Below are 11760 nucleotides of genomic sequence, written 5' to 3' on the forward strand. Positions count from 1 at the left end.
CTGTAGACCCCCAGGCTCCTTTCCAGGCACGAATACTCAAGTGGGTTGCCATTTCCTCCTCCAGGGGATCTTCCTGACTCAGGGGTTGAACCCGTGTCTCCTACATTGCAGGTGGATTCTCTAACCACTGAGCCATCAGTGAAGCCCTTGAGTTCTAAACTAGATCCTGGGAAATATAAAGATGATCAAGACTCACTTCCCCTAAAAGGGATTCAGAGTCTAAAGAGACAGATGGGTAACCAAGAGTATCCAAAAAAAAAAAAAAAGTGCCTTGTGTTATTTCAGGAGATGGAGCCGGATGTGGAATAAGGCAGAGTTAAAGGACAGGAGGGGGCCACTGTTCTTGCCCACCCCCCCCCTTCTTCCATACCTTCTCCAGGACAGACCCTCCAGGCAGGAGGGACACATGCCAACGTTTCAGAGGGCTTTGCTCTGAATCCAGTTAGCTTGTCCTCTTTGCCATCCATCTTCCCACGGCTTTGGGAGCCTGGTGGCAAAGCTGCTTCTTTATTGCTCCTGTCAACCGATCAGCTGAGGGGGTGATGCTGGAGCTGACTCTCGGGCCAGGGCTGGTGGGGAGGGAAGGGCATCCATGCAGAAAGGAACACAAAGCCTCAGGAAGGAAAAGACTTGCGTGTCTGAGAAAGTCAAGGCACTGAGTGTGGCCAGAGTCGGAAGTGAGCAGGATGTGACGGGGTTGGGTGCAGCTCTGGGAGGCTATGGCAGGCTTTCTAGCCTAGGGTTGACAGGTCAGGAGAGCTACGTTTCTGAGAGGGAACAGGAGCGGCCGTGTGGAGGGTGGGCTGAAGGGGAAAGACCCCAGCTGGGCAGTGGTTGCACTGGGACAGGGTGAGGGGACCCAGTGGGGGGCACTGGAGATGGAGGGCCAGATTTAAGTGGGCACAGAGTGAGGTGTGGGCTGACGGGAGCAGTGACTGTTATGCTCTGCAAAGCCTAGCAGGAAACTGGCCTTTTCTCTCTTCAGCTGCTCACAATGGGAGCATCTCCAGAGAACATGGGGCCCCACCAGCCTCACCTGACCTACTTGGCTCACCGTTTAATCTCATGGGGACACAGGACTGTTCTGCAGGGTGAAGCTAAATGGACATGCCTTCCCTCCACCTTCTCCCTTTCAGCGCCCATGGGGGGCACTCCAGTATTCAGGGAACCCCTGTAGGGTTCCCTAACCTGGGCTTCCTCCTGGCTGTGGGTTTTGTCTGTGCCACGCTCTCCATCCCCCCTCAATGAAATGACCCTGTACCCGAAATTGCTCTCCCTGCCTGCCCATGGCAGCTTCCTTACACCTCTCAAGTGCCTAATTTGCCAAACTAGATGAAATAGAATTCCTGTGTGTGTGCACGCTAAAAGGCAGAGTGCAGGCGGGACCCCACGCCTTCCACGATGCCCTCCTGGCACAAGTACCCACCTGTCTTCTGCCACAGGCGTGCTACTTTCACGCTTCACCTGGAGGGGCAAGGGAGGGTGCTGAAGTCACTCTGAAATCCCACTGGCCTATCCGTGTGTGAGGCTCCATGAACTTTCCCTAGGCTCTCCCCATTCACACCATTTCTACAAAATGGAAAACCCTTGCCTCAGAAGACCAAATCTACCCAAAATTATTCAAGGCCCAGGCTTGGCCAACTACTGGGAAAGCTTGCGTACTCACCAAGTTGGCGCCCCCTGGTGGCCACCATTAGATAGCCACCATCTCCGGGCACAGACTCTAGAGGCGGGATGAGGTCGTCCTAGCAGCCTGGGGAACACGCAGGCCGTTGCTAGCACCGGCGGATGTATAATTTACCAGGTAACTAGCACTGCTCCTCTAGAAGAAATTCCAACCTTCTGCCCTTCCCCCCGGCCTTCTGGGGAGAGGGACCCAGGGGCTACACTGGCCAGGCAGTTGCCCCAGTAACAGTGTCCAGCACCCCTTGTTTTGTCCCCCAGCCTGTCACAAAGGCCCTCCTCCCCCTGAGGGGGGGAGCCCCTCTGCCCCAGAGCCCACATCCTCGCAGCCTGGCACAATGGCCTCCCACGGAGTAAACAGTGTTTCTCATTGTGGCATAAAATGCCATAAAGTCAGAACAAAGAGGGAGCCCAGAGCCTTGATGGGCCTGCTGCTTCCTGCCGGGCGGAGAATACAACCGATTGTTTAAAAGCCAGTGGTGAGGCAAGTGGCCAATTAGCACCGCTTTCACCCCCACTGCCTGGAAATGTGACTCTGAACCGTCCGGATGGGGTTCTGCTGCTCAGATCAATTGCTGAGAGGACGCAGGTCTGTTCATACTGCCAAATTTAGATGCCCCAAACGGGCGAAGGTGACCTGTGCTATCGCTGACGCTGTCTTTAGGAGGCGCCTACACCCCACAGGTGCTGAATATCAACACTGCCCTTGCACCTCCATGCCTCCTCCTCTGCCCCTTTAAGGTGATGTCAGGGATTCCTAGAATATTCCCGTGACTAGGGGATTAGACATCTGTTCACAATTGCTTTGGAAAAAAACGGTTCATTTTTCATTGTCTTCTTTCCCATAGTTGTCAAGAAACTACCCACAACCCAGGCCGGAAGAAAATGAAAGTAGGTGTGGGGATCAGTCCTGCCATGTTGAGGGTGTTTGGCAATTTGCTGTCTTTCTGTGGCTGTGTTCAACCTAATCCTATGGAAGGAAGTAATAACCACCCCCTGCCCCCAGAGGCAAAAATAACCCCACAAAGCTGGGGAAACCCTAGCTGCAGCAGTCAGCAAGGCAGTCCAAGTGTGCTGGATGCAGAGGAGATGAGTTTGAACTCAAGCTGAAAGCGAGAGCAAAGGCGGGCAAAGGGAGGATCAGTCTTCCTTGGACATAGGATGACCCGCTGCAGGTTTTTTTTCCTTTCCCTTTGCTGGGATTCTCCAGCATCCAGCACTTGGGGGAGCCTCTTGGGTTTTCTTTAAAAACCCGGAAGGGCGCTGTGTAGCCATTACCTAAAGGGACCACCATCATTCACAAGCTAGTATTGGAGTTACTGGATTTTCTCACTCTTCGGGCCAAGCCAGTGGGCCTGCTGGATTCAGAAGTTGAACAAGGAAAACAAGTATCGGGAAAGGGCCAAGGAGCCAGGCCAGCTGTCTCCAAAGCAGGCTTACGATCCCATAGAAAACCCGACTAAAGAAAACATGCTCAACTAAAGCAGGCAGGCTGGTGGTCAGATGTGGGAAGAACCTTCCCATCAGCTGGGAGGATAAATGTTACAGTGAGCTAAGGAAGGGGGTGCCAGAGGTGACAGTTCCATCCCCAGAGGCTGTTCTGGAGAGAAATGTCACAAGACCTGCCTTAAAAAGGTTTAAAACAGATATTTCCACTCAGGCTTTGCCATCAGAATCACGTGGGGAACTTAGAAAAATATAGATTCCTGAGCCCCTCCCAGAGACACGGATTCAGGCACTGGGGTGGGCGCCTGGTGACCCTGATGCAGTGGTCATGGTCATGCTTTGGGGACCCACACCCCGTCCCCCCGCAAACCGACCCGCCTGCAGAGACTGAACCAGCTCAAAGCTCCACAGGGTGGGGCCCAGATGAGAACCCTAGAGCACCCAATCTATTATTCAGGGCACGCAGTCCCAGAACCCGGCAGCTCATTTTCAGAGTGGGGAGGGCTCTACCAGGCTCACCGTTCACAAAAGGAACTCGTAGGGTCCCAGTCCCCGGCGCCACCGCGGGGGTCCAGCCGAGCCGGGTGAGGGCCCAGAGCCCCCTCGCGCCCTCGCGAGGTCCCGGGGCCACTCGGGATGGGCGGCCGGTCCCTCGGCGCCGTCGCCCGGGCCGACCCCGAACAGCTGCTCCCTCTCGGGTCGCCGGGAAGGGAGGGCAGGCAGCGAGCCGTGAGGGCTAGGAAAGACCTTTGTGTGCGGGCGCATGCACCCCGTCTGCGCCCGGCCTTCGGCGAGAGCCCACGCGCCGTCCCGAAAGGGCCCCCTCGGTGGCCCGAGGCGCCGGGCAGGATCTCGGCGCCGCGCCCGGCCGCGCCCCTCCCCGGAGGCGCCCGCGCTCTTCCCGGTTCGGGGAAACCTGCCGTGGCGGGCGCGCCCGGGCGGGTCTGGCTGGGCAGGGGCGACCCCTAGTGCCCAGCGGGTCCCGCTGCCGCCCTGCGGCGGGGGCGGCCCGGAGCAGGATGGAGAGCCTCCCTCCACACCCCGGCTTGGGGATGCGGAAGGGGCACCGCGGCTCCTGGTCTGGGGCGCCCGGTTTGGGTGACATCTCTAGAGGACGGGAGAAGAGCGCCCCCGGGGTGGTGCTTAAAACGGAGTCGCCACGGAGGGAACCCTGCCTCCTGTGTTGCTCCGAGGCAGATGGTTCCCGCCCCCGGCCCCGCAGCATGTCACTAACCACGTCTCTTCAGGAAGCTGGGACTAGCTGTAGGATCCACCCCCTCGGTAGAGTCCTAATGTGGGGGCCTCAGAGCTCCCCCGCTGGAAACGGGTCTAGGCCCTCTCCGCCTGTCCGAGCCCTGCGCACACCCCAGGCGCTGGCAGGGGCAGCCCCGCGCAGAGGGACCGTCTTGGCACGCTGGTCAGACGCCGCCGGGGCCTGGCTTCCCGCCCGAGCCCTGATCAGGACAAGAGCCAGGGCAGCCCAAGGCGGATCCACACGCCTCGCGCCCTCCCCCTGGGGCCATGGCTTCTCTGGTCCCGGCAGCCTGGCAGGACTCACCTGACTCACAGCTGTGACCCGCCGCCCTAGCCCCAGGCAGGTAAACAGGGAGGGAAAAGGCAAAACATCTGGGCCCAGCAGGTGACACAAAGATGCCAGCCTGTCTGTGGCTCATGCCAAGCTTCTCGCTGGGCACCCTGTCCTGGGCGCCTGGGAACCGAGGTTAGGGCTGCTGGGGAGAGGCCCTGGGGTGGGGGGGGTGTGCCTGGGTCCCCTGACAGCTGCTTCTTGGCTGGCACGAATAATGGTCACCACAGCCAAGTCCAAGTCCAGGGAGGGGAATCATGCCTCCAGCAGCCATCAATACAGGTGTGGACAGGAATGGCCATGAAGGCCTTCAGCCAAGACTGGGCCAGAGCACATGCCCCCTCCCCCACCCCAAATGTACAAGTCAAGGCAACTAGATTTGGGGGAAAGAGGAAGGGGAAAGAAGGTGGGCAGCTCTTGGAGCTGGGGCTGCGTTGTGGTGGAGGAAGAAGCTGATAGGGTCCAGGTAGGGATGGAGGGAGGCGATTACTCTTGTTCCCTTGCCCTTCACCAGTCAGAACATGCTTCCAAATAAGGAGCACGCTCACTCCAGCCAATGAGAAAAGAAATATTGGGGGAAAAAAAACTAAAAAAAAATAAAAATTTTAAAATTTTAAAAAAGAAATATTGAGAATAAGAATCTTTCCCAAGGATAAAGAAAGCACCCCACCTCACCTCCTCCGCTCTCACTCCACTGCTTCTCACTGGTTCTGTGCGCCCCCCTCCCATCACATGACCCTCTGTGTCCAGCCAATTTGATCCCTGAAAGTCTGCGGGGTCTCTGTTCCTCACACTGTTCCAGGCACTGTAGCATGTATGTGTGGTGTGTGTGTGTCTGGTCACTGGTGCTGGGGCAGGGGCTCGGGGGAGCCAGGCAGGAAGGGCAACGATGCCATCCTCCTCCACGATAGAGCCCGCAGCCTGAGCGTCCTCTTGCTTTCCAGGTTCCGAGCTGGGAGATGGGAGTGACAGCAGCATTTGTGAAGGCAGCAGCCGAGTTGTCTAGCAAGGGAGCTGGCCCTGGAGCTGGCCGGGCAGAAGCCTTCCTCCTGGCCGCCCTTCCTCCGTGCCCACAAGCCTCCCTTCCTCCTCCTCGCCACTGAAACCGAAACCCACGTTCCCAATTATCTTTTTCACCTTCTGCCACTCTCTTTTTGGGGTCTGGCTCGAGCATCCACAGACAGCAACAGCGATCTGCTCAGTCCCAGGCCTAGGCTTGCTGAGCCCCCGCCGGCTGCCCAGCTGCTGCCCTTCCACCCAGAAGTCCAAGGGGACCCACTGGCCCTAGTGGGTGGGCCCCATGGCCTGGGGTCCCTCTGCGGAGGGCGCCCCTTCAGGTCTCACTCCACCCTGAATGGAATCAGTAAAGTGATGTTATTCACCCAGCTTTGTCTTGTGCTCATTCCAGTCCCCTTGGACAAAGGCTCAGGGCCTGAAACTCTGGGGAGTGCAGCTCCCACACCCCACCCGTCTCACCTCTCCTTGCCCCCCACCATCACTGCCACGAGGGATGACAGCCTGGGCCCCCACCGGAGCTGGGTCAGGCCCCCACAGGCTGGCCGGCTGCCCCTGTAGTACCCACTTAGGAGTGTTTGGTGCATTTACTCCACACTTCTCTCCTAATTGCACCTTATCACCCAAAGGCCAGATCAAGACTTAGGATGAAAAAAAAGGCAGAGAATTCAGTAAGAAAAGAAGAGGTAGGTGTGTGTATAAGAGAGAGAAAGAGACAAAGCCAAGTCAAAAAATAAAGATGCAGGGAATGAACTACTGATGCCTGCAAAAACATTACAGCAAGTGAAAGAAGCCAGTCACGAAAGACTACATACTGTATGATCCTATTTACATGCAATTTCTAGGAAGGCAAACTGGAAACAGAGCAACGGCTGCTGGGGGTTGGGGAGGGAAGCGGGATGGACTGCCCACGAGCTCGAGGGGACTTTGTGGGGTGATGAGGGGCTTCTGAAAGCTGGTCTGTGGTTATGTTCCCATAACTGGATGCATTTACTAAAGCTTATTGAACTGTGCGCTTAACATAGGCGAACTCTGTGGTGTAATTGTAAACTATGCCTGAACAGACTCTCTAAACAATGGAAGAAGGGACAGAGAAAGGGTAAGAGAGAGGAAAAGGTAACAGAGGAAGAGGTGCTTCTCGAACCGCCTTTAAGACCTGCCCTCTTCAGAACAAGAGTGACCATTGAAGATGTTGCTGCTAAGGGGTCCCCCAAATAAATTACAGTGTCAGCAGGGTTTAGGAAAAGCTAGATGTCAAAATCTTGTCCCACTCCTCTGATCTGTTCCACAGTTAGGCAAAGTGACTCAAGGACTACAAACAAGAAGATTCCACCAGGCCACCTAGATCCGAGAACCAAACAAAAGGACATCTTTAAATGTGCATAGTCCCTAGAAGAGCCACTCAGGTTGAAAATATCTCTGTGATGTACATAAAATTCCTATGACCTCAAGTTGCCCCACTCACCAGTGGAGCTGCAAGCCCTGATCATTCTATGAGAGAGTGGGTCTTTATTTTTAACTGAATTGTAAGGTCAACTGAAGATAAAGGATTTGTCCAAGAGCCAATACTGAGAAATATCTAAGGGACAATGCATATTTTAAAACAAGGTTTATAGAGAACTTAGTGGAATTTGAGGTGGCTGGGTAAATATTCTGGCCGGCCAGACGCGCAGTAAGATGTGACAGGGTTTGAGGCAGCTACCCTGAGACCATTACAGGTTTACATCAGCCGGCATTGGGTTTGGGGACACTATCTGAAGGATTTACAGACAACAGCAGGAGTGCCTCCTGTGAGGTCTGGGTGGTGAGAGGTGCAACACAACAGACCTGCACCATCAATTCATCGTCACTGCAGACCAGGGGTCTGCCGATGGGGCTTCTCATGGCCCAAGAAGCCAAAGGACCAAGTCTCATTTATTAAAAGACAATGATGGGTCCAGTATTCTTTCCTGGGAAATTCCATGGACTGAGGAGCCTGGCAGGCCACAGTCCATGGGGTGTCAAAGAATCAGACACGACTTAGTGACTAAACAAAAACATGGATTTGTCAGTTTCTGTTATGTGTGTGTTAGTCACTCAGTAGTATCTAGCTCTTTACAACCCCATGGACTATAACCCGCCAGGCTCCTCTGTCCATGGAATTCTACAGGCAAGAATACTGGAGTGGGTTGCCATTTCCTTCTTTTAAGGATCTTCCTGACCCAGGGATCAAACCCGGGTCTCCTGCATTGCAGGCAGATTCTTTACCCTCCGACCCACCAGGGGAGCTTCTGTCCTGTGAGTATTGAAAGTGTGAAATGAAAGTGAAAGTCACTCAGTTATGTCCAACTCTTTGCAACCCCATGGACAGTCCTTGGAATTCTCCAGGTCAGAATACTGGAGTGGGTAGCCTTTCCCTTCTCCAGGAGATATGTCCAACCCAGGGATTGAACCCAGGTCCAGCATTGCAGGCAGTTTCTTTACTAGCTGAGCCACAAGGGAAGCCCAAGAATACTGGAATGGGTAGCCTATCCCTTCTCCAGCAGATCTTCCTGACCCAGGAGTACTGCAAGAAGCTAAACAATTAAATGCATTATTTGTGGTTAGAAAAAAAAAAAAAAAAAGACAATGATGGGGACTTCCCTGGTGGTCCAGTGGTTAAGATTCTGCATTCCCAATGCAGGCAGCCCAGGTTTGACCTTGCCAGAGAAGTAAATCCCGCATGCTACAACTAAAAAAATTAAAAAATAAAAAATACTGGGTGCTACAACTAAGACCCGGTGCAGCCATATAAATACATTTTCAAAAATACTTAAAAAAAAAAAACAAAAAAGAATGGAACCCTCTTACACTGTTGGTGGGAATGCAAACTAGTACAGCCACTATGGAAAACAGTGTGGAGATTTCTTAAAAAACTGGAAATAGAACTGCCATATGACCCAGCAATACCACTTCTGGGCATACACACTGAGGAATCCAGATCTGAAAGAGACACGTGCACCCCAATGTTCATCGCAGCACTGTTTATAATAGCCAGGACATGGAAGCAACCTAGATGCCCATCAGCAGATGAATGGATAAGGAAGCTGTGGTACATATACACCATGGAATATTACTCCGCCGTTAAAAAGAATTCATTTGAATCAGTTCTAATGAGATGGATGAAACTGGAGCCCATTATGCATAGTGAAGTAAGCCAGAAAGATAAAGAACATTACAGCATACTAACACATATATATGGAATTTAGAAAGATGGTAACTATAACCCTATATGCAAAACAGAAAAAGAGACACAGAAGTACAGAACAGACTTTTGAACTCTGTGGGAGAAGGTGAGGGTGGGATGTTTCGAAAGAACAGCATGTATATTATCTATGGTGAAACAGATCACCAGCCCAGGTGGGATGCATGAGTCAAGTGCTCGGGCCTGGTGGGCTGGGAAGACCCAGAGGAATCGGGTGGAGAGGGAGGTGGGAGGGGGGATCAGGATGGGGAATACATGTAACTCTATGGCTGATTCATATCAATGTATGACAAAACCCACTGGGAAAAAAAAAAAAAAGAATGATGAAAAGGGCTATTTCCCTCCTCTATAACTGGCTAAATATTGGCAGAACCTACTCGAGGCTGAGGCACATTGAACAGGACACAGGGTCTTTCTATGCCTTTGGCTCTTCAGACAGTTTTTACCAACTACCAACTTGTGCGTCTCTGGAGGCTCACAGTGTAAAGAATCCACATTGCAGGAGACCTGGGTTAGACCCTTGGGTTGGGAAGGTCCCCTGGAGAAGGGAATGGCTACCCACTCCAGTACTCTTGTCCAAAGAATTCTGTGGACTGAGGAGTCTGGCAGGCTACAGCCAATGCAGTCCCAGAATCCGACTCAACTTTCACTTTTTTCAACCATGTGCAGGTTGTGAAGATACAGGGGAAAAAATGCACAGTGCCCACCTCCTTGGAGCTCAGTTCTCACTGGGGCAGCAGGACACGTGTAGAAAACATCATACTGAGGTAATGGGAGCCCACGGGTCGCACTTACAGAGCACTTCCTAGGAGCTGGGCCTGAGGGTAAGCGTTTTACATTTATCTTTAATCCTCACAATACGCCTATGAGGCAGATACTAGTAACCCCATGTTACACGGGAAGAAATGTGCACTAGGGTTCTCTAGAGAAAAAGAGCTAATAGGATATATAGAAAGAGATTTAGTATGAGGGATTGGCTCACAGGATTACGGAGGCTGAGAAGTCCCACCGTCTGCCATCGGCAAGCTAAGGACCTAGGGAAGCCAGTGATGCGGTTCCAATTCAAACTTGGGCCTGGGAACATGGGGGAGTAGGGGGTGGGCGGCAAGAGTGTGAACCCTGGTTGGCGTCTGAAGGCCTGAGAACCAGAAGTGCTGATACCTGAGAGCAGAAGATGGGTGTCCTAGCTCAACAGAAAATCTGTCCTTTCTCTCCCTTTTTGTTCTATTCAGGCCCTCAACGGATTGGACAATGCCCACCCACCCTGGGGAGAGTGATCTTCTTTACTGTTTATTGATTCAAATGCTAATCTCTGGACTTCGCTGGAGGTCCAGCAGTCAAGAATCCGCCTGTCAATGCAGAGGACGCTGCAGCGTGTCAGGCCTCCCTGTCCTTCACCGTCTCCTGGAGTTTGCCCAAACTTGTGTCCATCGAGTCGGTGATGCCATCCAACCATCTCATCCTCCGTCGCCCCATTCTCCTCCTGCCTTCAGTCATTCCCAGCATCAGGGTCTTTCCCAGTGAGTCAGCTCTTCACATCAGGCGGCCAACGTATTGGAGCTTCAGCTTCCGAATCAGTCCTTCCAATGAAGCACCACATGCGAAAGCATCAGTTCTTCAGTGCTGAGTCTTCTTTGTGGTCCAGTTCTCACATCTGTACATAACCACCGGAAAAACCATGGCTTTGACTATATGGACCTTTGTCAGCAAGGAGATGTCTCTGTTTTTTAACATGTTGTCTAGGTTTGTCACAGTTTTTCTTCCAAGGAGCTAGTGTCTTTTAATTTTGAGGCTGCAGTCACCATCCTCAGTGATTTATATACACTACTATGTACAAAGGACTTCCCTTGTAGCTCAGTTGGTAAAGAATCTGTTTACAGTGCAGGAGACCCAGGTTCGATTCCTGGGTTGGGAAGATCCCCTGGAGAAGGAAATGGCAACCCATTCCAGTATTCTTGCCTGGAGAATCTCATGGACTATAGCCTGCCTGCCAGGCTCCTTTGTCCATGGAATCACAAGAGTCAGACACGACTTAGTGACTAAACCACCACCACAACCACCACCACCACCACTATGTACAAAATAGATAACTAATGACAACTGACTGTATATAGCGCAGGGAACTCAGTGCTCTGTGGTGACATAAATGGGAAGGAAATCCAAGGAATACAGGATATGTGTATACGAATAGCTGATTCAGTTTGCTATACAGTGGAAACTAACAACACTGTAAAGCAACTGTACTCTAATTTTTAAAAATAATAAAATATCCACAATAGTGCAAATGTCTCATATATGAACCAAGCCCCCACTTCACTTCTACACATACTAAGCAATTCTCCTTTTTTGGCCGCAGAGTGCTGCATGCAGGACCTTAGTTCCTCAAACAGAGATCAAACCCGGGCCCCTCAGAGTCTTCACCACTAGACCTCCAGGGAAGTCCCAATGATATGCAATTCTGTGCATGGTGTCCCATGTCCAACCCCAGCCCAGGCTAATCAGGTGTCCCACGCCGCTGCCTCAGGAATGGAGGCCAGAGAAAAAGGAAAGGAGAGAGGTCACTTTTAGCCCTTATACTCAACAGGCTTCTGAAACTCAGCACAGATGTCTCAGGTTGAGACAGAGTTCTTGAGCCTCAGAGTTTGACTAAGATCATGGGGGGTGGGGGTGGGTTCTCTCCTGTATCCCGTCCCCCAACCTTTTTATAGAGCAGGGAGGGTGGAGAAGTGATCAGCCAAGTCCTTCCCCCTCTCAGTGTCTCTGTTTCCTCATCTGTCAAGGGGCACAGTCACAACCAGCTGATGATATG

At 52.6% G+C, this 11760-nt stretch overlaps 1 protein-coding gene across 1 annotated transcript in view; it reads left to right on the forward strand.

Annotated features, from left to right (window-relative positions):
- The window catches only part of MARCHF10 (membrane associated ring-CH-type finger 10), an 89291-nt gene extending 83571 nt beyond the window's left edge, over positions 1–5720 (forward strand). The window contains exons 9-10 of the mRNA XM_065910975.1: positions 2532–2574; positions 5659–5720. Of these exons, the coding sequence (XP_065767047.1) occupies positions 2532–2574; positions 5659–5720 (105 nt within the window). The remainder of the gene's footprint in view (positions 1–2531; positions 2575–5658) is intronic.
- Positions 5721–11760: the final 6040 nt, after the last annotated feature.

The sequence above is a fragment of the Muntiacus reevesi genome, chromosome 18 (assembly GCF_963930625.1).
Source record: "Muntiacus reevesi chromosome 18, mMunRee1.1, whole genome shotgun sequence".
NCBI classification, from domain to species: domain Eukaryota; kingdom Metazoa; phylum Chordata; class Mammalia; order Artiodactyla; family Cervidae; genus Muntiacus; species Muntiacus reevesi.